This window comes from Tinamus guttatus, unplaced genomic scaffold (assembly GCF_059628265.1).
Source record: "Tinamus guttatus ecotype Peru unplaced genomic scaffold, ASM5962826v1 Tinamus_guttatus_pri_ptg000056l, whole genome shotgun sequence".
In the NCBI taxonomy this organism is placed as follows: Eukaryota; Metazoa; Chordata; class Aves; order Tinamiformes; family Tinamidae; genus Tinamus; species Tinamus guttatus.
In genome coordinates, this window is record NW_028288590.1 from 557,814 (window position 1) to 584,142 (window position 26,329).

Here is a 26,329-nt window from a genome sequence, read left to right on the forward strand (position 1 = left end):
CAGAGCAACAGTAATCAAGTTTAATGACCAATGTAAAGTAAAATGCTAAATATTGTAGTTGCTGACATTTTTCATAATAAAAAAAACTTGGGTTAAGTCTGCACAACCAACATTCACATAAAATTCCAGACCTCTGTGACAGATGGCTTAGGAAAGGAAGCCATGTGACTGGGCTGCAATAGTTTTATAGTGCAAAAACCATAAATAGTGCAGATTCTCTGTCACTGACAAAATACCAACTACTCAGAAGGCAACAGCAACAAAAACAACAACAACAACAAAGACCAAAGCAATCATGGTTCCCTCCCAAATGAATCTGTACCTAGAAAAATATCAGGAAAGATATATTGTCTCTGAGAAACAGTTATGATTAGCAGCAACAAGGATCTCCGAGTGATGAGCAGAACATTTCCTAATAAGAGCACTTAGCAATTCTTCATTATTTTCCTAAAATTCACATAGAAGTTGGGTTGTCTAATGTGTGCTAAGGAAAGGCTGAGTTGTGTGTTTGTGAAGTAGCATACAGATGGGGTTTAAGTGAGCTCACAGATGCACGCAACAATTAAATATAGTCATGGAAAAATATCCTCTTTTTGCCCATCATAGGATGGATCACACGTTTACAGCATGGCTTTTTATTCAGAACAGTATAAAATAGCCATCACTATGCTACATTCATAGCAAACTCCAAATGGCAGCTCAAAAAAAGAGGATGATCAGAGATATTGTTCCAGTTTTCATTCCTACTCTCATCCTACCCTCCTTTCAATATGTCTCCTTTGCTCATTTTGCCACGTTTATTTTTACATTAATTTTAAAATGGAACTAAAAAGATAAAAATGGAAAAAAATGCTAAAACAATGCACAGGGAAAGAAAGTGGTACTTACTATGCTTAGCATAGACTTGTAAGGGCTGTGTTCTCGTCCATAAAGGCCAGATCTTACTGTTGCCATTTATGGTGCATGTGAGAACAGCCCTATATTTATCCATTTATCATGATATATATAAAATACAAGTACCAAAATCAATCTATTTCTTTCTTAATCTTCCTTGGGAATGTAAGTAGAAGAAAAAGGTGCAAATTTATGTTATTATTTTCCAACTTCTATTTGTTTACAGCTGTGTGAATCTTCAGAGCCTGACTTTGATATTATTTATATTTACACTAGTGTAAACCAGGAGAAAAGCCACTGAAGCAATGAAGCAAAATCAATGAGGGTGAGAGGAGAAGCATAGTAATTGAATTCAGATTACTCCTTCTCTGCTCCCGCATTGGTAACAGTGTAATCACTCCCCTAGCTTTTACAAGCAGCTGGGAAAAAGGAGTTCAGCATGAAGAATGAGCGAAAAATGACTGAAGGCTGTTTTCTTTATTCCAGGATCTATTCAGTGAAAAGATAAGGTACAAGCAGTACTCTACTATGAATATCCATCTAAAATGAAGGCTAATAAAAATCTGCACACAGAGAATTGTCTCTATGCACATCTCTATCAACCTCAAGTACTTTGAACTTAAAAGTCAAGCTTTTTCAGACTCCTTAATTCTCTAAATATTGTGGAAAATTTTCCAGACTGTAGAATGTAGTGCATTCCTGACACCTGAACTGCATCAGCTATGACAATTAAGGTTGTTTTTCTAATGATAAATGAGTCCTGCATTTTTTCATATGCTTTTGGTTTATCTGATAGCTCACAACATTTAATACTCTGCAATGTGCCTGCAGTAATGATTACAAGTTAAGCTTTATCTCATAGGTGGATCAGAAAGAGTGAATTATTGTGCAGAAAGAGTGAATTATTGTGTATGCATGAATATTATTTCAAACCTGTGGCTTTAGGGAGATGATTGTATCATAACATGTAAGAAGTTTTGTGTATTCCTTGGTTGGCATCAAACACAGCACTTAGTAGTAAGTCCAGAAGAACAGTGTGATTCTAGAAGTGCAAAAACGATCTTCAGTTCTGGTACTGAGAATAACTCTGGAACTAATATTTTGCCATGCGCACAAACACTATTCTCAGTGAAAATCCATTTAGAAGAGTACAACTTTTTCTATTAACGATCTTAAAAAATATGCATGTGGTCGAACATTCTTCAGACTTTAATTTAAGCTATTGAGTTTCGCTGTGACAAAATTATTTTTTATCAAATTAAGAATAGTTATAATTGCCCAGCAATATTTAAGTCAAAATGAACTCATAAATTCTAGAAAGACTGCCACTAGTATACTTGAGGAGTAACATGCACAGTAGTTTAACAGGATGGTATCTAGTGATAATCCTGGTTGATTTTTCATCCTGTATTTAGGCTTTTTTTATTTAGGCTTGAGAGGTCATGGAGGCCATGGGAGGTGCCGGAGGACTGGAAGAAAGTCAGCGTCACTCCAGTCTTCAAAAAAGGCAAGAAGGAGGACCCAGGAAACTACAGGCTTGTCACCCTCACCTCCGTCCCTGGAAAGGTCATCACCATCCCTGAGCAGCTCATCCTAGAGACCATCTCTAGTTATGTCAAGGGAAAGAAGGCGATCAGGAGTAGACATTATGGATTCACCAACAGGAAGTCGTGCTTGACGAGCCTGATTGATAGCCTTCTACGATGAGGTGACTGGCTGGATGGACGATGGGAGAGCCATCGATATTGTCTACCTTCATTTCAGCAAGGCTTTTGACACAGTCTCCCATAACATCCTCATAGGGAAGCTCAGGAAGTATGGACTGGACAAGTGGACAGTGAGGTGGATTGGTGACTGGCTGAATGGCAGAGCCCAGAGGGTGGTGATAAATGGGGCTGAGTCTAGTTGGAGGCCTGTGGCCAGTGGTGTGCCACAAGGGTCGGTACTGGGCCCAGCGCTGTTCAACTTGTTCATCAATGGCTTGGACGAGGGCACAGAGTGCACCCTCAGCAAGTTTGCGGTCAATACCAAACTGGGAGGAGTGGCCGACACCCCCGAGGGCTGTGCTGCCATTCAGAGAGACCTAGACAGGATGGAGAGTTGGGCATAGAGGAACCTTATGAGGTTCAACAAAAACAAGTGCAGGGTCCTGCACCCGGGGAGAAATAACTCCAGGCACCAGTACAGATTAGGGGTTGATGAAAGCAACTCCGTGGAGAGGGATTTGGGAGTCCTGGTTGACAACAAGTTAACCATGAGTCAGCAGTGTGCCCTCGTGGCCAGGAAGGCCAATGGGATCCTGGCCTGCATGAGGAAGAGTGTTGCTAGCAGGTCGAGGGAGGAGATCCTCCCCTCTACTCAGCTCTGGTGCAACCACACCTGGAGTACTGGGTGCAGTTCTGGGCTCTCCAGTACAAGAGGACATTGAGCTTCTAGAGGGTGTCCAGCGTAGAGCCACAAAGATGATTAAGGGACTGGAGCATCTATTTTATGAGGAAAGATTAAGCAAGCTGACTATGTTTAGTCCGGAGAAGAGAAGGCTGAGAGGAGATTTGATCAACATGTTCAAGCACAGGGGCGATTGTAGGGAGAATGGGGCCAGGCTCTTCTTTGTGGTGACTGGTGACAGGACAAGGGGTAAGAGGTGTGAGTTGAAACATAGGAAGTTTAATCCTTTAGAACTTCTTTACTGTGAGGGTGACAGAGCCCTGGAACAGTCTGCCCAGAGAGGTGGTGGAGTCTCCTTCTCTGGAGATCTTCAAAACCCTCCTGGCTACCACCCTGTGCCACATGCTCTAGGTGTCCCTGCTGGAACAGGGGGGTTAGACTAAATGATCTCTAGAGGTCCCTTCCAACCTTAACCATTCTGTGATTCTGTGATTTACAGAATCTAAAGGCATGCCTGAAAAATGTGCTGAGCATTAACTACATTGTTGAAATAACTGGCGTAATTATAACCATCATCAATAACCAAGAATGGAAAGATGACATAATCTGTTCAAAAAGAGAATATGAACTTTTAATATTTTTAGCAAGTGTGATTTTTTGTTGTTGTTGTCTTCTTTCAAGATATAGTGTGCACATTTTGTCTAAACAGGTGGAAAAAACTCCAAAACATTTAACAAAATGTTTGGCAAGCAGTATGATGAGAATAAACTGTATTGCTTGCAAGTACAACTACCTCTGGGAGTAATGATTGCAGTAAAAGTTATAAATAGGGAAGATCTTGCGGCGTTATAAGACACCACATAAGACACCACAAAAGACTTTAAGGAAAACACTTGTGCAAAAAAATGTTTTGGTGTTTTTTTCCACCTGTTTAAACAAGGCAACATATGCATACTGTGCCTTGAGAGAAAACAAGAAAGTGACACTTGCTTGAAGTGTTTGAAGTTCAAATTTTGCTTTTGAAACTTGGAAACACAATATTTTTACAGATATGACAATTGTAAATGAACTTGTAAAAGATTTGCTGCCATATCTTATGCAGCCCTTGGTCTCTGCTCTGTTACACTAGCTCCCATCTGTGATGCTCATGGCTTGGTTTGGTAGGCGCTGCCTGATGCCCACGGAAGAGTCAAACGCCTTTACAAATGAAGGGCTTTGCTCTGCTATGGTATGGTCTGTGCTGTGCAGTTTTTCTTTGGCAAAGGAACAAAGGAATGTGGCACAGGGCAGGGCTGAAGAAATACTATGGCAACCCGAACAAGTACTGTCAGGCCTGGTGAATGTGTGGGGTTTCAAGAATATTTCATACTCTGTCATCATCTGTTGATGCTGCACTATTTGAGTAAACATACTGATAAAGTCCTTGGGATATTTTTATGATCTAACAAAAATGTAAGATATTCTATCAGTTAAACCCCTGTGGCAAATACCACCCATAAAACAATGCAGAAACATTGATAAACAGATGGTAAATATATATTAAATATAGCCTTACTTTTGTTTCATATTTTAAGATAAAAGGGTCTCTTCACTGAAGACACAGTTTCCAGAGATTTATTTCCACAATTTCCCTTTTATTCCTCTATCATAAAAATAATAGATAGCCAAAACCAAATAAAAGCAGAGCTTTTTGTGGTTTTGGCCACCAAATCTGTTTGGGGCTTCCTTGCCTGTGTTCTAGCCAGAAGGTAATTCGGATTCTTCTGTCAGACGTTTTGTAGCAGTATGCCCTCCAGAAAGTCTGGCAGGAGTGGAAGCAGGCAGATATGGAGATATACAGGTGATTTTCTTTTAGGCTATATTCCTGGCTGTGTGAAAGGAGTAAGTTATGTGCCCCAAGTGTCTCTCTATATCATTACTATTATGTTTACATCCACTCAAACCTTCCCCATGATTTGGCAACTGTGAAGCAGGTATGGAGGAAAAAATCTTTGGGTTATGCCTGGTCCCTTTACTGCTCTTTCTGGCAAGAAAGGTCTATTGCTGAGGTCAGCCAAAGGCTGCAGCAGCAATTTAATCCAGTCATTGGCATCAGTTTCCCTTTCCCTGCTAGAAGAAGCCTCTATTGAAGTCCAGTGGAAGGAGTTGTCTGCAGCTGATATTAGGATGGATTTGTCATCCGGGAAAGGTTCCATGAGCAAAGTTTGGAATGGATAATGTTTATGAGGGTGGCACATGGACACACTCTAAAATGTTTGCTCTATGGCATCTCCCAAAATCCTTTTCAAGAACCAAGACCCCACAAGTGGAAACCAAGCCAGGAAAGCCTGCTTTGCAAAGGTGCAAGATTTAGAATAGGCAATGAAGTATTACACTGCTGTTAAAGGATATAGTTCCTCACAAAGAATAGCAGCTAGCCTCTTAGTATGGAAATTTGAAAAGCTTTGCAGATCAGCAGACATGGAAGCCACCCATAGCCAGACTGAGCCTGGTAGTACAACAAACATGGCAGAATGACATTGCCTTGCAAGACACAGTTCATCCATCTTTTGGGTCACACGTCATGACTCATGTCTCCCAGTAGAAACAAAGCCAGTATTTTGTGTCTTGATAAATACACATCTTTTCCCTTCCCATTGCTTTCTTCTGAAGTTTTGATACTGGACTCCCTTCGTCTACCCAGAGCTTTCAAGAGTTTCACTGCAGTAGAGCATGTGTGACGGCAATATAAATAATAAATAATGCTCCTGCAACCATGGTCATCAGAAAAATGCCTATTTTCACTAGCAGTATACTACTACGTAATGGCACAGAAAGTAAGATTCCCAGTACCATTTGTAAATCATAAAGATCTGTGAGGAAATGCAGAGCAGAAACTAAAACACGACAGGCACGCAAATGTCTACAATATTAGGCAGCTTTCCATTATGACAGACTTGCACATATTATCTATCTCCAAATGCTGCAGGCCCGATTCTCTTCCTTCACACCAGTAGAAGGGGGAGTTTGACTAAAGTCAGTTGTTGTTTCCCTCCTCACACCTTGTAAAGCTGTTGCAAGCTCAGGACACATAAGACTCCGTAGCTACAGTTTCATTCCATTCCTAGAAATATATCACCTTGATTACTCACGTGATTTTTTTTAGCAGCCTCCAAAACGACTGCTAGTGAGAGGTTTCAGAGGGAGGAAAACTCCCTCTATAAACAGATTTAACTCATTAGCCACTACATTTTTTGCTGGATTTCCAATACCCTCTTTTCTCTCCCAGCCCCCCTGTTCCCCTTATATTTAGGGTTCAATTATAAAGAGAGTTAGAACATACATAATTCATCCTATTCATCGCATTACCATTTTTCCTCTGTCTCTCTTCAAAAGAGCATGCAAACAGAAGCCTCTTTTTTTGGGTATTTAATGCAGTTACTAACATGAAAGACAGTTTATTCGCACAGTTCAGTAGCTAGCACACCCTCCAGGTTCTTGGACTACCCTACCTTGGCAGACAGACTCTGTGGTTTGTTGGAGAGGATCTCTGCTGCTTCCCTGCAGCGGGTGGAAAGGTTCAGGATAGCAGCAGCTGCTGCTATGTGGGTGTCTTCACTACATTGACCGTAGCTATAAGAGTTGGCATGGCAAGGGCTCTGTGTGTGGGCGCTAGCACTAGGCAGTCGATTAGAAAATTTCACTGGATTTGAAAAATGCTTTGCTGTTGAAAAGAGATTTGATTAACAATTGCATGAATGCGATTTTCCCCATTAAATAGTTTTCTTTCCCAGATTATAATTTTATACATTAAAATATTCAAAGAATACATTTAAAACAATCAATTTCCTGTACGTTATAAACACTTGCTTTGAAAGTGGGATCAGAAATACAATTAGATTTTTACCATAAAGATACCTTTGCTACATACACATCCTACAACAACATCACCAGAGACTTTTGCTCAGATTTTACTCACTCCTTACTGAGATATTAAAAGCAATGTTGTCCAAGGAAAGACTGAACAAGGATTACTGTATTATCAGTCTTGACCTGATAATTCTGCTGGGCAAATGCAAATACAATTGTGCCCTATAACTGCCTTCTTTTGGAATCGTGTTGTGAAAAAGAATACCCAGTGACTTATCCAGTCTTCACTAACACAAGACTGCTTGCCCGACTTGAATAAATAATGCTTATATTCAAATTGCTTTTCTTATTGGAGTAAAGTGAACAAGATGAGGCTCTTGAACAAACTGGCAGCAGTCAGATAAGAACATTACCTGTCAGGAATATTCAGTCCTGTTTTCATAAGAGTTTTTGGTATTTTAGATCCACCCTTTAATCAATTAGAAAAGCCCAACAATGAACATTCAGAATAGATATGGTGTTAGCTCACCATTTTATGCTTGATATCATCTGAAATAATATGTAGCTTTACTAGGTACAAATAGATCAATTAAGAATGAAAAACGAACTTACAGGTGAACAGAAAAGCATTTTACAGACAAAAGTGGAGTATGTGATTATGTGTTTTTTGCCTTCATCACCAGCATTTACTTTAAAAGAGTATGAAGAACTAAGCAGGCTGGATTTTGAAGTTTGATATGTCATTAAATGTTGCAGGGAAAATTCAGCATCATGATCTCAGCTCTTAATAAGCAATAATCAATTTCTTTTTTTTTCTGTAGATCTCATAGTGTTCTACAATAAAATACTAAGCAAAATCCAATTTCTCAGCCTACACCCAGATACACCAAGAACATTTTTGTGAATAGCCATCTGCTCACCCCTTAAAGATCTGCGGCCCGTGGCTCTGGATCCTCTGGATCCTTTTGCTTTGGCTGAATATATTTTTAATGCTGCGACCTACACAAGACACTGAAGAACTCATTTTTCTTCAAACTTATGATACTCTGAGAGAAATGCTGGCTTGTGTGCACTGACTATAGCTGAACGCCCTGTTCAGCTTTTCTAAACACTGGAGGCATCTCAGCAGAGCAGTGCATAAGAGCTTGATCATTCTGCTCTCCCTTTCTTCGGTGCAAATGAAAAAGGATTTTACTTACCCTGCTGTAAAACTGGAGCACGAGCAAGAGGGTCTACATTTTTAGCAGTTACTACAGCTAACTTCAAATGATACTTAAAGAGCAAAAAGGTGCATCTTCCATTACCCACTCTAAAAGACCAAAAAAAGCAGGCTATGAAGGATGTTTGTTTTGCCAGCAAATCAAATTTATGAATGCAGAATCCTCAGAGGACTGATGATGGACATTTGGCTGGCCACTCATTTACACGGGATACAGAATCAGTCTCTACACGATCAGCTTCTTATTGGCAACTTTTGTGTATCTGCATAGCCAGAACACTCACCTTTCTCTTTTATTTTCATTTTTCCATTATAATAATAGCTGTATGCTGCACAGGCTTTACAAGAATAAGATGCTGTAAATCTCAGCTCTGATATACATTATATATAAATCACATATGTATGGCTTTGCAATCATATATAAAACATTTCATTCATTTTTTTTCCTTGAAATGAACCTGTGAAATAGACTTGCATCTGTGCAAAGAGACAGCTAATAGGGAATATTCAGTTTTACATACAAAATTGGAAAATCTTCCACCCAACTAACTGGCAGTGCACATATTTGCTTACATTTAACAAGCTGTTTTTTCAAGCCAGATAAATATCTACTTTCCATTTACCATTTTATATGGGTATTTATATATATACAAATATACAGATGCATACATAATATCTATATGCATACACATTCTCTCACACATACATGCACACACACAAAATAAATACATATATAAAATGTCTGCTTTTCTGTTCACCTTACTATGAATGTTCTCCTTTGTTGGGATAAGCGAGTTTTTTTTTTTTTAATTTACTATTTTATTTTGTAAAAAAAATAGACTGTCTCTTGTCTCATCACTGTGAATCTATTTTCCCCTGAGTTCCAGTATGGCATAACAAGACTGCATTTTCCACTGCACTCATGGCTACTGAATTTTTTGTTACTTTTCATTCAAGAGTATTCTGTAATGGTTAAAATAATGGTAGAATCTTGCTGAAATTTCCCATATAGATTATGAAGATTATCTGCAACATGTAATAAATGCTCACACTATGATATCACATTTGTACAGAGTAGTACACCATCAAATCTGTAAGTGATGCAAGCAGGGGCATCTCATTCATGTAAGAGAGCTAACAAGTTGCTTTACTGGATAGGTGTGTGCTACAAATATGGTATAGTGCAGAAGTATCTGACATCAAAATGAGTTAAACTAAGGCTTGGAAGCAGTGCAGCTGAGGCACATGGTTCTCTAGAAAGCAAGAATACCTGCGCTGATGCAGTTAAAAGACATCTAAAATGCCTTTTAAAACCTAACTTGGATATTTCTGTACTATTGTTCCTACTGTCTTGTGTAGGTATATTCAAATGGACCTCTCATGGCATCGCGCTATCACATGAATAAAGACATCACAGCTTAGCCAGAGGGAGGACTTTTAGAAGAAATATCAAAAAAAGGGAATGAAAAAGAAAACAAACCTTTTAATCATCTATGGTTATTTTAGGATTCTGGCCTCAAGCAGATACAGAAGCTTCCTACAGAGATTCTTTCACTCTTATAAGTTTGAAAGCAGAACAAGCAAGCAAGCAAAAAAAAAAAAAAAAAAAAAAAAGAAAGAAAAAAAAAGCTTTTTGCTCCTCTTTCAAGACAAAATGGAATTTCAAGCTTACATTCGAAGAACTGGGGTGTCTTTCGTCCTTGCACCACTGGTGCCACTGTGCATTTGCCAAAGACTTGTGCATCAAAGCTGGCATAATCGAACGGCACTTTCCCAAACTTCTCCTGTTCTTTCATGAGGGTGGCTCTGGAGGATGTGACTGGCTGTGAAGTTCTGTAATTGTACTGAGTGACTTCAGGCTGCTTAGTTACATTTGTCCTGCAGAGAGAATAAGGAGAAGAATGAGAAACACAGAAATGGCAAAACAAGATTATCTTTAAATGTCTTCTTGTTCCAAGATGGGATAGAGTTGCATCTCAGTATCAGCAAGTACTTTTATCACATGTAAAACCTATTAGTAGGTGTATATAAGTAATAAATAATATAATCTTTATGAGTGATCTAGCAGTCAAAGAGTACTTCGAAAAATACAAAGACGTGGTCACTAAAAAATCTACTATTCTCTAGTAATACTGCAGGCTGTTTACAAGAAAGATACTGATTTACTTCTAGATTACCACTGTAGGATGGTGTTTTCTTTTTGTTCTAAAGGTTATCCAGACTAGACAGAAGACTTGTAGTGTTATGGATCATGACTATTCCCACCTTACTGTAAATTAATATTATACAAAAATAATATAAGATGATCCAAAATAATTGCTTCTGCTATTTGGGAGGAAGTAATGATGTATAGTGTGTTATTCCATTTAGCTGCTGTTCAGTAACTACTTGTCTTTAGTAATTTCCTAAGGACTTTTCATATGTAGAGTCAAGGCACGTGTGGCTGGCAGACACATGGACATAATATTCTGTAATGGCTCTGAAGGAACCATTAGAGCTGATCATGTCAATAATCCACAAATTAAAGTGTCCCCAAATAGACCTGAATATAATAGGTTGTAATGCTTGTGGTGCCAATGATGTGCAAATTATGCATGTCTGTAGGGTCTATATAACTCTTAAACAAAATAGAATTGCAATAAAAATTGTTTCCTCTTTTAGATGCTATTGTATAAAAAATAAATTGAACTAATTAAACCAATAAACTTAAAATAAAGCAACTGAAAATATGAATTAATTAATGGTGGTGAAATAGAATGAGCAGAGTTCTCAATGCTTTTGGTTACCTGCAGTATGCATATTACATGCCACTTGGGATCAATGGAAAATTACTTCCAAAATGATCACAAAATAAATGAGGATTGTGCAGCTAAAAGTGTAATAATATCAAAAAAATCTTTAATCAAGTTTCAGTGGTCAAAATATTACAACAAATGAACCACTGGAAAAAATATTTGAAAATATTTTATCAAGATAGGAGTTTTGGTTTACTGGAGGAAGACATTTGAGCATCATTGCTCAGGCTGCTAACTTGGAATTAACATTTTCTAGAACAGATCTGATTGATTGCTTTTCAAAAGACATGAATGTAGTCTTATAATGCTAGTTATACTCACGAAGACCACCAGAATAAAGCTTGATAATTCTAAGATACAGTCAAGTTGTGTATTTTTGCGATCATCTTGCTAAAATGAGTTTATCTTAGTGGGTAAGAACCGAAGTGGGTGAAAGATCTGAGGACGGAACCGCAGTGCTTGCATTGAAATACTGAGAAAGGCTACTACCTGTGCGTCTGATCATAGCCCTGCCCAGCTTTTGGCGATTCGAGCTGGTTCTTTTCCTGGGACATTGCCAACTTTTCAGCTGCAGCAATTGGACAACCAGAAAGACTGTTTAAAAGCAAGATGAAGACAAGAAACAAGAAGAAAAATGTTAAAATACAATCATTAGTATAGAAAATGTGTACTGTGGAACTCGATGACATTGAACTTCTCTGAAACCCTGTGCACCCATGGAAAGAGCTGCTGCTATTTTGGCTCAGATTCATCTGTTTTTATTCCTTTATGCAAATCTGTGAAATCTTTGTATTTGAGGTGAAATATTTGGAAACTGAATCATGGAAGAGATTTCCACTGTTCAGCTTAGACATTTTATGGCAAGCAAGCCACTATTTCATTTTTTGAAAAATGGTATTTATTTTATCAGCCAACCATATGAATAAGCCCCCTACTGATTAAAAGGAAAGGGTTTGGGGAAAAAAATCAGGGGTACATGAATAATGATTTTTACCTAAATACACATTTCTGTCATTTAAGGTCATTTTTTTTTCTGCTTGTTTTATTTCCAGATTAGAATGTGTCATCTCGTCCTATTAAAGGATTGTTTATGATACAGCTAATGTGCTGCAAAAATGACTGAGGTTTTAAAACAGGAAAAAATATGAAAATATTTTAATAGCTCATTGTCTTTTACCTCTTGTAAATTGCTATAGCCGATATATGACTATAGATATAGAATTTGTTTTACTTTTTTTTTTCGTGTTAGAGACAGTAACATGATATGCTAATCCCTGATTTTGATGCTCTCACACAAGAACCGGTCAGTCATTTTATCATCACCATGCGCTAGTTTGGCTCAAACTGGAAAGCAATTAAAAAAATAATCCAAACCAACAAACAAATGTTATTTTTGACCATTTTCTGCCCCAAGTTTGGCCTTAAGATTGAAAAAGTATTTCTCTAGAGGAGTAGTCCTCTAGAAGAACCACAGCTGAATTATATTGACATGCTGTCTTCCAGCAGAAAGCAATCCTGACAAGTGCTGTGCCCACAGCAGCCATTTGCTCTCTGGGCTCTCTGCCTCACCTGCAGCCCAGCTGTGATTCCCCAGATGCCTGTCTGGATGCCTTTTCTCAATTTTACTTTCTCCCTGCAGGCAGAGAGTTAAACAGGAAAAAGTGTTTCGAGTGGGAAGCTGACATGCCTGAGGATAATAAATGGAGTTAGGTTTTACAGACATTCTGAAGTATTCCCTTTAAAATTTCCTATTTATTTAAAATGGAATGTGCCTTAATGGAAAATTCCCGACAAAGTCTACTACGTATGTGTGCAAAATAACAAAGTTTTGGTTTCACCAGGGATTTTCAGTTGTAGCAATAATAGTATATATGTTTATTCATAGGCCATTTACATGCTGATGTTTCACTGTGAACACTATGATGCAGTGATAGTACGAATCTCATCTGTAAATAGACTAGTGGAATTTGCCGTACTCAATGCTGCAGCCATTTTTGCTTTAATGAAGTTAAACACAATTATCTAGCTACAAATTATATGCACTACCCTTGCGGTTCATAGGCATTCTTCAGTGTAGTATATCACAGGTAATGCCATGTTGCTTGCCAGTTTACTCCTTGGTACATGTAAGTTTTGGAGCAGAGAGGAACAGGAACTGCTCTGAAGTACCTTCTGTGTGTGTTGCGATTGCTGTTGACATGTCCTCTTCCAGTGCATCCTGGCGTGGGGCACTTTAAAACATTTTCATGCATGGCAAGAACTAAATAGGAAGAATAAAAAGTGATAAAAACATACACTAATGAAAAATATAGATGTTAAAACATATGAATATTGCTTCTTGTGACTGAGAAGACTCTCAACTTTGTCACACTTCGGCCAAAAGACCAAGACCAAAGGACCTACAGTGCAGCAAGGCCAAAGCTTCGAAGATATACCAGTTTATGATGACATAGATGTCATCATAACAGCATTGTTTCTAGGGCTTTCAAAAGAATGAAGGTGGAAGTTAGCAAGGATATTATGTCACTAGATCCTTTTCCCTCTGGCTCCGACACTGTTAAAACAGTCATAAAAGGGAAGGGCCTCAGGCCACACAGCTGTGTTACGACATAAATACTGTCTCTCTCTGACTCAGGAGAGGTAAGCTCTCAGACTAAGGAAGCTGTTTTAACCCTCATGTCTCAGTAAGGTGACTCGTTCTGAAAAAACTCTCTTTGATTCTTGGTCCCTTCCTATCACCTATTCTGATCTGAACCCACTTTAGATCAATTGGTCATGCCTCCAAGCAGCAGTTTACAGTCATGCCAACACGAATCATTGCAGAGACAACTTCATAACCAGTGAATACAACCTGCTTCATGTAAAATTTCTCATGTTCTTTGATGTGGATCATCTTTACTAAGGACACACATATGTCTGTATAAAACAGAATATATCTTTGTATGTCTTCCCTCAATCACTCCAGTGCTGCATTACTCCTTGTGGGCACAGTACTTCAAAAAGACTGACTGTTCAGCTAACTGGTTTGTTCTGTCAAGAAGCAAATTTTGATTATAAACAATTATTTTTTACCTAGCAGAACAGAATATATCTGATCGGAAGTGTGATGATTAACAGAGACTTCATTTTTTCCTGATATTGATATTGCTATGGCCTTTCAAATACAGCAGCCTGCTTAACTCAATGGATGTTTCCATAAATATAGTTTAGTAACAATCTTTTAAAAAGGGAGAGCTACAGTTAGGAACATTGATAAAGTGCAAGTATCCTTTTAATATGATTCTATGCGTATTACTACAGAAAGACATCTAAAGAAAGGCTGCTCAAAAGTAGTTTCACATTACAGTTTTGCTTATTATGTATCATTTCATTGCATCATATCACAAGATGATACATACACAACATATAGACATATATAAACAAACATAATCAGAGCAACACAGTTAGATATAAATGTAATATTCAGGCTAAAGCAGCTATACAAAAGTTAGGATGACTTGGAGTTATTAGAGAGAGCTATGCTGTAGATTAAGACAGGGATTTTTTCTCTTTATACTGAAGGAAGTAACCTCCTTGAGCTAAGAATTAAGGAGAACAGCAGAAACATCTCTGATAGGCCTCTAATTATTGGAAATTGCAATAGAGCACCCTGGGTGCTCTACAGGACTAATTGGGTCATGGTTCTGAAATAAGGGCAGGGAAACTCTGTGGACTCTGCTTTACCAAAGGCATGGACAAGCGTGATCAAGAAATTTCATAGAGTATGTGGATAACTGCTCTGTGATCTTTTTCTTCCCGGGCCATCTAAGGAGCCAAGTACTTCTTGTAATGCTTCTGTTAAGTAGTGCTTGAATTTCACATGAGTGGGAAGCAGGATGCGACTAAGAGCTGGAGGGCAAAGAAGGTGTGATAGCTCCTCTCTCAGTCTCATTCTGCAATATTTATGTTTCTTTTCCAGCATGAGCACACACAACCAAGAGTACTGGGCCAGATGCAGCCACTGTTCTGGAGTGCAGAGGATACTCACTTTCTAGTGGCAGTCTGACTTTATGAGGACAGCCTGAGAGACTGCGGTGATGAGGGTACAGCCCAGTCACATGCCCCGTGCCATCACATCCTGGGATGGGACATTTTGTTTCTCTCTTTTCAGGTCTGGGTGAATCTGCAGAGAAATCAGAGAAGGACCTGGTTTGGTTGCAGACCCTGCATTCTGTTGAGTGATTGTAGCAGCATGATAATATTCCTTTTGTACTTAAGACATAATTCCTACACAAAGCTTCAATGCAGACTTAAGCAATTTAAGAATTTCTTTAGGTTTGCACCATGTCCTCTAAGAATGACTCCCCCATCACATGCCATTTATGTGCTAAACTGTATCGCTGTAGGATTGCAGTGTCATTTATTCTATTCAGAGCCTCCCTCAGACAGGATCCGAGCCACAATCCAACAAGCCAGAAAACTGGCAGCGTCAACCAACAGCCAGATCTATAAAGGAATAAAAAATAAAAATAAAAACACTGAAACAATCTTTTACTCTGTTAATGTCAGACTGCAGGCAGCCAGGATAACCAAATAAAAGCTGAGGTATGCAATAAACAAACAAACAAACAAAAAACATTTCAAGCAGAAGCCATTCCTTAAATATCGCAGATCTCTGGGCTGTGGGCTCTTTGTTAGGAAACTGAATCCATGCCACTTATACATTTGAGAGCTAAGGCAAGCAGTTCCCTCCGGTACACGTGGCAATGCTGCTTTGTGGAGCAGCCCACAATGACAGTGAAAACATGGAGCAGCCGATACCCTTTCAAAGGCCGGGGCTCAGCCCAGTCCCACAGGCACCAACCTGTAACCAGCACAGTGCCTTCCCAATTTTTGTTACAAGCATTGGGAATTGTGCAAGAAGCACTGGTCAGAGAGCCTTTATTTGATTTCCAAGGGAGGATCAAAACGTCTGGGTGAGAAAGGACTGAGTTCTGATCCAGAAATTCTCTTGTGAGATGTGCAGGAAGTGGCTGCATAAATTGCTGAGGGTGGTTTGAGCTCCATCTGTGACTGGCTGCCAACAACATCCAGCACTGAGGGAGAAAACAGCTGCAGCCAGTACAGGAAGCAGCCCCTTTCGAGCACATTTTGGTGGGCTACCAGGTAGAATGTGCTTAGGAACAGGATCACCAGAGACAGCTGAGGCTTAAACATCCTGGCAAGCCTCTAGGTTTAAAAAAAAAAAAAAAAAGGAAAGGAGGAAAGAGAGGAAAGAAAAGAGAATATTAAGAAGAGACTGCATGCCTTTCAGAATCTGCAATTGGAGAATGAGAAGGCACTGTAGGAAACTCCTTGCTGCAATAACGCAAAGAGGAAATTAAAATGTGATTTAATTTTCACTCCACTAACTGGAGAGGTATATTGTTAAAATCATGGAAAAAATGCAAATTTAAACCATGTGTGTTTGCATTGGACCTAAGAAAGCATGACAAAAAAAGACTTTAGCACTAAAAATAACAAACAGTTAATTTGCTAATTAAAAAAAATGTGCCTCACATTACACTTGACTACATTGATGCATAGTGTTTATACAACTTGGGGAAAATCATGGGGAAAGCCCATTTTCTCCATGAATTCTAGCTTTGAGTTAGCCTGCAAATTATAGTTTGCAGTCATATGCAGTCACTTAGGAAGGGCCAAATTCTGCCATGCTTATCATTGCTACTTCTTCCTAAGAGTACTGGAAGAAAGTCACATTGGCTCCAATGTGATCCCTGGTAAACGAAGCTGGTCTCAAGATAAGAAAAGATATCTGTAAGATTCCTGCACAGACCAGGGTCATCTGAACAAATAAAAGTTAATGTAATTCAGCAGGAGAGTAGGCAACACCTACTGTATGTGCATATGTAACACCCTGCATATACAGCTTAAGATATGTTAATGAAACGTCTGAGACAGATAAAAATTATATGCTACCTTACTGCTCAGTCATCGTAGACTGTAAATACTCTAGATAACTAAACTACTGTAATATTTGCAGTGCCCAAGAGGCTAAATATATGGATTACTCTAAAGTAGTCCAGTCTAGAAATACCAAAGTAGCTCTATTCGTTTATCAAAGACAGAAATTGCAGTGATGCAAGGGTAATCTCACTATATGTGCAAGCCAAAAGGGGAAAGCCCAAGGACAGATTTGGATATTGTTACCTACTACAGCTACCACCTACTACTACAGGAATGTGCTTATAAAATGACATCTTTTGCTGTTTTGTAATCTTCCTCAGGCAAGGAGTTCCATACCACACATCCCAGTTTACAAATAAAACCTGGATCTTTTTAGGTCTACTTCTGGAAGCCTGATTAGATATTGAAAATTGAGCTATGCTTTTTTGGCCTTGCAGGATGTCACAAACCGTCAGAAACAATAAAGATTTTGGAACTTACTGACAATTCTGCTGTTGGTGAATGAGGCAGAAGAGGCTTATGCCCTCCTGGCTCTGAAGTGATGGCTATAACAAAATGTAATGTTGATATGTGAGAGAGACAGACCTTAGAAAACACACTTAGGCTTAGGAGTAAGGTGGTGTCTTTAGAAAAGGCTATTTTTTCATTCTAACCTTTTCTTAAGCATGATTCTAATGCCTTCTCTCTTGGCTGATGAAATTCAGGGGGTAGGTATTAGTGCGCTATCTAGGAGGTGGAGAAGAGAGGTGCTATGTAGGAGGAGGAGAGGAAGCGGCGGGGAGGAGGAGTGTCAGTGCCAGCTACACAGCCCTTTTAGTAGCCATTACTGATCATTTCACATAGCCGTTTGGCAAGAAGCCAAGTACCTAGTGTTTAACCTGGTTAGCTGTAAGGCACTAGTGTGAAGGTACGTAATTAACAAAATTACCAGTTGAATTCCAGATTCTTTGCCGTTGCTATAAAACCTAGCTCAGAATTCTCTACCAGTCATAGGATAAATGCTTAAGCCAATAAGAACAGACAAAAATACTTCCTTACGTTTGTTGCTAAATATCTGTCTCCCAGCAATGTCAATAACTTTGGTTTGTCTCCTTTCCCCTGCTAGATGCTCCAGAAGAAACCTGTCTAGTTCCTTGTAGGTGCTGTGAAACACATGGCCTTGCTCTGCCTGCAGAGCTATTGCTTGTTCCAGCAAACTCAAGTTCCCTTTTGTTTTATCCAGATCAACTGACACTTCTGTAGTTTCTGACAGGCACTCGTTGTCATCTTCTTCACTTTCAGGGAATGGATGCTGAATTCTCTTTTCAAAAGGTTCTGGGTGAGGCTCTTGGGGTGCTCTTAGTTCTCTTTCTGAATCACATACTGTTTCACAAGGGCCAAATTCTACTTCTTTCTTAATTTCTGAGGCTTCCAGGATGCTCGGTGGATTACACTCTACAATGTATTTCTGAGTTACATGGGGCTTTACATTAGTTTCTTCTGAAAAGTTTGAAGAGCTTTCCCACTCGTTGTCCATAATTTCAGAGGTACTTTCATTTTCCTCAGATGAACAGTATTTTGAGTCGGAAATGCCAGTCTTTTCCTTTTCTTCAGCTGAGTTAATCATGTAACATTCATCAGTGTCATCATTTTCTGTCTTTAAGGAGTGAATGCTGCTATCATTTACATTTTCTGCCACTGCTTGACTGGGTGCATCCTTTGCTAATTTTCCCATGTTCATCAAAGATTTGGTCATAGTGTTGTGGTAGCTGGTGTAGTTATCTTTCTTTTGACTGGAATTTTCTTGCCCATCCAAATGAAATGCTTCCTCAGATGATTTTGAAGGATTTTCCTCTACATTGGGGGAAAAAAGACAATAAAAAAAAGGCAAGAGAAAAATATGTAAGAATAACTGCTTTTGGTATGTTGTAGAATTGACGTGAATTTATTATTTATTTATTTATTTATTTATTTTATTTTATTTATTTAAAAAAAATCATTTTTTTACTCAGAGGTATTCTGAAACGATAGTATGTACCACAGATTCATCTAAAATGACTGTTTGCTGCACCAAGAAAAAGTCCTTCTGAGATTATGTCTACTTTATTCTTTAGTTCTAAAGCTACATGAGAAAAAAATATGTTGTTATTTTTCTCTGATGATAAAGATGGCATTCATATAAATACAATTCAGGATATATATAAAATGCATCTAAACACACACTTTCAAATTCCTTTAATCTATATTTTCACTTGTTCCTCAGCTAAGATTCCCAAATATTTCCTCAGAATAGTCCCCTAGTTACTTTTCAAGTCATTCAAAATCCTTTGAAAGACCTTGAAGGCAAAAGCTCAATACTTTACAAAGGGCAAGCTCCTGGTCACTGTTGCAATTGCCACATTAAGTGATAGATCAGGTCACGCACAGGCAAACTGAAATGGTTGTTATGTACAGACTCATAAAGGGCTTGTTAAAGACACCACTGAAGTGCATCCTGTCTTTATAAACATCTTTCTTCAGAAGAAAAGCAGCAGCTAGCAGGTAATAGAGTCTGCATGTAGGAGAGGTTGTCGGTGTGGAAGACAATGCGCCTTTTGTATCTCATTTAATTTTTTATAAACATTTCCCCTGACAAGGACACTCAAAAATACATCTCCATCATCTTCCTTTCTGGTAATTATCTCTCTAAAATCAACACTGGTTTGCCAGGATCAAGTAAATATTGCCATAGTAACTAAAAGCATTTTTGGATGAAGGGAAGAATTTAGTCACAACACTAGCCCCTTCAATAATGCTGATTATAGGGTACATTCTTTTGTTGGGATCTATTCAACATAAACTGAAAAATTTAACATTTTACTTCCTAGAAAGGAGGATGAATAAACAAGCAGAGGCTATTTGATAAGATGTATCTGTCCTCTCCTGAATCAGAAGAACTCCAGGTTTAAATAATAAATTAAGAATAGTCTAAAATGCAAATGAAGTTTCTCTCAATAACACAGCGAGCTATTAAGAAAAAGTGTAAAGGGTTATGATAATTTTAAAGTATTATGAACTACAGAAAACAAATAAAAAGCATTTTCAGTGAATATGTCCAATTCATTGAACTATTCTCTCAATCCACTTAACTACCCACATGTGTACAATAATGATTTATAGACATTATACCTAATTATGCATATTTGGTCTGTGTTAGAGTGCCTAACAAAAGCTCTAGAAAGCAACAATTACCTCTGTTGCTTAGCTACATAGTTTAAAATATTCCTATTAAGTGCAGATTATTGTGGAGGGGAAAAGGGGGACAAAAATGCACATGTGCACCACAATGCATTTCACTTTACTGCTGCCAAACTGTTAGCATTTTGGGTCATTTCCAGTTTACATAATTGTTTGGTTCAACTGTTTGTTATATGTTAAAAGAAAATATTGATTAATTCTTATTCTTGTTCCGAAAATTGGATTCATGCAGGGAGAGGTGGCCTTGTGCACTGTGTACATAAAGTTGTGTTTAAAAAATATGTCTGTAAACCTTCATGCAACTTTTTAGCAGCTGGTTGACTACCACACACATTGCAGTCTTCTGCATGAAAAAGTCATCTGTCTTTTCACATCTCAGCAAGTAAGAATGATGATTTGGCTCTATAACAAACTTTTGTCAAATAACTGCCTGGGCTTTTATTATTTGCTTCTCTGTCATTTGGATAAAAATGCAATCTCCTCTCTTTTCAAAAGGCAAGGGTTTCTAGTTTTAAATTAAATCTCCCCAGCCTTCAAAACAAAACAAAACAAAACAAAGCAATAGCAATTGGTCTTTTAAATTACTTTTTTTCTAGATAAAAAGCTACCAAACCAAATGCAAGATGAAAAGTAACATAGGTAATATATAATTAAGATTTTTGATACCAACCAAGATGGATGCTAAAATAAAGAGGAATTTTTAAATGCAACATTTAAAAGTTTGTTGTTGAACCAGTCTTAATAATTCAGCTGTCTCAGCTTTTCACTACTATAGGCTGGAAATTTCCTTTGAAAATAATCGAAGCTAATCTTAGTTTACAGTTGCAACAATCCATGAGCTGATGCATTAACAGACCAACTGAGAAGAATAATAAGCTCACAATAAAATAAGCGATATTACACTAAGAAATTGTAAATAAATCTACGTACCCAGGCCAGCTGTACGCTCTAGCTGATATTTGTTTTCAGCTACTTTAATTGGTAAAATTAAAACAAAATGGTTAGCAGGTATTATCACTGACATGAGCAGATCTGGCGAAACCTAACAGATATCAAATTTAACTTTTCACAATGAAGTGTTTTTTTCTTCTGACTGAATATGTGACTGGCTAGGGGAAAGTAGAGTTTCCCTATGTTTTTATCAGTGAACCTGATCCAACACTTTCCCTTTCCTTTTAAAAGAAAACATTAAATAACTTTGGTTTCTCTCTACATCAGCATATGCTCTACCTCTCCACCCAACATGGTGCTTTCCCTTCAATGAGTTCTTTGAGGTGTACAGAAGATACAAGGAAAAGAGAGCACATCACTGAGGCAACTCTTATGTTAAGAGATAAAAATATTTTTGCAGGCTTCAACAAGCAGTGAAAACCACAATGCTTTTTGCTTGATGAATTTGGCTTAGCGATGACATCAAAAAGTAGCAGTCATTAGGTATCACATTGTTAACTGACTTTCTACTTGAAGAGGCATCTCCAACCTAGTTCTTCATATTGATAGGATTCAAACAGCTGCACGAGTGTCTGAATCTGTTGAAGTGTTCCTTCTAGAAGACTCACAAGTGACAATCGACTGAAATATTTGATATATTGAAAAAACCCCCAAACAAAAAGAAAGCCCACCCCTGATTTCAGTAGAGCCAGAATCGCTTTCTTAAAGACAGACTTCTCAATTCATCTATTTTGTAGTATTCATATCTAAAACATGTACAAAATATAATTTAAAAGGAACTTCTGTTTAGAGTGGATGGAGACAAATCGCTAATCATAGTTCTATGCTTCCTTTGAAAGTATTGGAAAAGTTCATTCAAGAAACTTATAGTGGCAGTTGACAATAAAATATCTTTATACAATTATAATAACCAATTAAAGCAATGGAGTGCAATATATGCTCCCATTGGTTTTCATTGCACCTATGATTACAAATTTCCCAGTTCCAGATAATCTTTCTTTTATCTTGACTTTGCAATCTAATGATGAAATTTTCATTTAAAACCAATGCAGTATGTATTCCACTGATTTCTCCTCATTTGCCTTATTAATAATTTGTGCGAGACTTCTTACACAAATATGTGACAACATATTTATTTTGGTATTTGTTATTCGTCTTAAGTGTGTATATATAAAATGCATGTGTAAACATTACACATATTACAAAGAAAGAACTGTAAGGACATACTATAACTATATCTTTCTATCATCTCCCTTGCCCTCTTCCACATTCAGCAGCATATACATTGTAGAATTCTCTATAAATTGCCAGATATGTTTGGCTTAGCAGAGTTGGAATAACAAGTATAAAAGTGCTGAGCCTAATAATTGTGTTAACTAGAACACATGTAGCAGTCACATGCATGAAATTGCTTTGCTAAATGTTAAAGTCAACAATGTTTTGCTAAGCAGTTTGGATTTTCTTTGTAAGAGTTCTGTACTTTCCAGTGAAAATCTACTTTTCATATATGTGTTTTTCTTGATGGTGGACTTGACCTTGTTCTTTGACAGAGCTAGAGAAGAAGCAGATGCTGCTCCATATATGACCTGCTGTAGTGGATGTCTGTCTCTGTGACCTACACGGCATTTTCTAGACTCCATGAGCAGTTATTGTACAAAATAATTTGAAGTATGATACTTATACCTAGATAGTAATGCACCCTTCCAATTCTGTTACAAGCCAAAAACACTTTATGTGCTTCATATCTGCCTGTCTGTGGAATTCACATTCAAACAGAGGCACACTGCACAGCTACCTGGAGATGAACTGCTTTCAAGGACATTAAGGTCTGCCTGTAAATCTGTCCTGTCTTCATTTTCTTCTTTGCATTCCAAACTGGGGCTGTAGTGGCGAGGTTTCATTAACAGGGATTTTCTTTTGTTGACTGGAACACCTGAAAGCTGCTCTTCGGCTTTTCTCTTCTTAGCCATAGAACATTTGTAGGCACTGAAATGATCGAGAAATGGGTGATGATGGAGGGAAAAAAAGTGGGAGAAGTGATGGGAAATTATTAAACAATTAGCACCATCCTCTATTTTAATTTAAAATAGAAAAGTGAAGAAGGACAAAATGCTAATTCACTTGCAGCTTCATCTAGTAGTGTTTAGTGGATATTTAGTTTTAGCTCATGTATTCAAAGGTCAGGGAACAGACAAATCCACTGTGCCATTTCTTTTTCACTGCTGCCAAAGCCTGTTTGTGGGAAGTAGAATGGGGAGGAGGACAAAACCAAAACATCCATAACCCAACATCCTTAATCCTAAATAAGCATATGTTAATCTAAGCTCTGTTCTGCAGTAAAATAAATACATCCAGGAAAGGATGAACAAAGATTTAGACTGGACAGATAATCTAGAGAAACAGCTAATGTGAAAAATATACTACCAGTTACACTATGACCTTCCGAACCTTTGCCTCCTTTATCTTTCCATTAGTATGGAAACTTGCTTGTGTCCTTTGCGTTCTGATCACGTGTTTGTATGTTTACTTTTGCTATGATCTCTCCTCTCTTTGCATGTTCCAATGTTTTATTACCCTTGAGATTAATGAAAAAAGAGCCATATATAATTGGGGCAAGGAGGAAAAGACATAACAAATTTTGTACAATTAATGTCATATATTGTTTCTGGATTTGTACATTTGACACAATCATTAGCTACCATTCAAGCTATGCCAGGCCCCCCTCTCTGTTACACTGGATACCTGCCTGTATGAATGGAATTGCAGCAGTGTCTTGCAACATACTCATTTTTTGATGTATCTAGTCTATAGATTGTGTCTGGTTTTTTTTGTTTATTTGTTTTTTTGCTTTGTGCTTTATTGTAACTGTGTGATTCTGAACAATCTTTCTTGTCATTTACTTAGACATAATCAAGGCAATGCTGATTGTTATAAAACTATGCTGGGAGAGGACAGGAAAGCAGACTGACTGAATAGCTATGGTGTATGACCAGGAAATGCAATGCTTGGTAGATTTGGTTATTTGATCATTTTGGTCAAGATTTTTTTTTTTTTCACTACTCTGCTCTGGGCCAGGTGCTTAAACTTCTACATATTTACATAAGCTGAAAATCCAATTATACGTTGTGAATGAAATGTTTAGCCACTATGAACAGTTCAGCAACACAAAATATATATGAAGCATACTATCCTTTCACAATGTTTTCCAATATGGATTCCCCCGGCACATGCATGCCCGTGTGTTAATATAATTTCATTAACGTTAGTCATAAGTGTCTGATATGAGCTCTTCTCAGAGAAGAGAAGAGGAGGAAAGAGATAGGTTCCTCCAGACAGCAATCTACTTAAAACTAGGTACATCAGATAAAGCAGGTGAATCATTCCCCTAGAAAGGTCTTGATCAGTCTAGATGCCTGGCTTTCAAAGGACTGACATGACAAGAGATCACTGTCTTTTAAATGTTTCTAGCAGATTCCATATACCTCTTCCAGCAACTCCAAAATCCATGTGTTGGTCTGTGTCTCAATTACTTCTGCAGACAAAATCTTTGCCAAAAATATATGCTTTGATCGGTATGATATATAGGTGTTACATCATATGATATCTTGTTAAAGATGCCATCTTGCCAAACCCCACCTTTTCCTCTTTTACTTTTACTTTTTGCATAATGATTTTGTTTTGCTAATTGTTCTCTCCTGCATTGTACTCTACAAAATGTATGTAATACAAATAATAATGTTTATATTATTTCTATCAGAGATGAAAAAACTACATATATGAATCTGTGTAATCCACTCAATGGTTTCTCAACCTTAGGCCCCCAGGGTGCATTACATATCTACACGATACCCTTAGGTTCTGGATTTTGTATTTGGCTCAACGACTTAGCTACAAGATTTGCAAAAAATCCATGTGTGCAGACAGCTCCTATTGGTTACACATATTACAAGCTCAACAGCATAAATTAATCCTTCCAAGGTATCTTATGTGTACTAAGTTGGCTCAGGTTCTGATTGTTTTGGATGAAAGCATATGACTAACTTGAGCTTTTTGTTTTAAAAAAATACCCATTTTTGGCTAAGCACCTTTTTGGCAATTCATCATTGCAAACATGAAGGACATGGAAATATGATGATCTGCAGTTTGGAGGAATGTTAAAATTCTACTATATGCATCTTAAACACACAGTGAATATCCTTGATCTTCTAAAAGCTCAAATGCTATGGGCATCAGTAATACTGGACTCTAACCATCTGCTCTAGATGAATATATTACAGCCTCTTTGTTATTTCTCAGCTTTTGAGTATATAATAGTACAAGTATCATATTAAAGGTCAGAATCACAACACAAAAAGTCTCCTTTTGGAAAAGATATCTATATAACAAGCAGACTTCAGGGATGGATGTAGTGCAGAGTGCAAACCAGTATGCATAATTTGTTCCTAAGAAAGTACGAATTTCTTGATTTAAATTTGGGAATGGCAGTACATACCATTCATGTTGTTATAGGAAAATTGCATAACTGACAAATGTTTGAAAAACCTTTCACACAGTTGTTCTATCAACAAAAGCTATCACTTGGTTTGTTTTCAAGTCTTTCTCTTTCTTTTTTTTTTTTTTTGTCAAATTACAAATTTACCTTCAGCAGTTATTGAGAGAGTGTTTAGAAACAGATGAATTTCCAGTGTTTAATTTCCTTTTGACAAAGCTACATATGTTTCTTACAGAAGCATAATTAATAGATTTTTAGAGCAGGAGGTCTGATTAGATCATCTAGTATGACAAAAGTCACAGAACTTCACCTAGTTCTTCAGTATTAATCCTGTAACTTGTCTAATTTGTCTGACTGTAGAGTAACTTCCATTTAAGTCACAAAAAAAGCATACTAAGAAAATAAGTAAGATTATTGCTGTACACTTGTTCACAGAGTAGTCTTTTAATAGCAAATCAATGTTATAAGCCCTCCACTGTGAGTAGACACAACAGGGTTTAAACACATTGGTGTTTCACTAAAAACCCGAAAGAAAAATTCAGATGTCAGCAGACCACTGTCCAGGTGAGTGCCAGCAGT

General features: G+C 37.7%; 1 protein-coding gene across 1 annotated transcript in view; it reads right to left on the bottom strand.

Annotated features, from left to right (window-relative positions):
• The window catches only part of ST18 (ST18 C2H2C-type zinc finger transcription factor), a 74,875-nt gene that overhangs the window by 28,082 nt on the left and 20,464 nt on the right, over nt 1-26,329 (bottom strand). The window contains exons 4-10 of the mRNA XM_010216011.2: nt 23,054-23,244; nt 18,130-18,924; nt 15,173-15,307; nt 13,315-13,405; nt 11,635-11,739; nt 10,023-10,228; nt 6,774-6,985 (exon numbers count right to left, since the gene is read on the bottom strand). Of these exons, the coding sequence (XP_010214313.1) occupies nt 6,774-6,985; nt 10,023-10,228; nt 11,635-11,739; nt 13,315-13,405; nt 15,173-15,307; nt 18,130-18,924; nt 23,054-23,244 (1,735 nt within the window). The remainder of the gene's footprint in view (nt 1-6,773; nt 6,986-10,022; nt 10,229-11,634; nt 11,740-13,314; nt 13,406-15,172; nt 15,308-18,129; nt 18,925-23,053; nt 23,245-26,329) is intronic.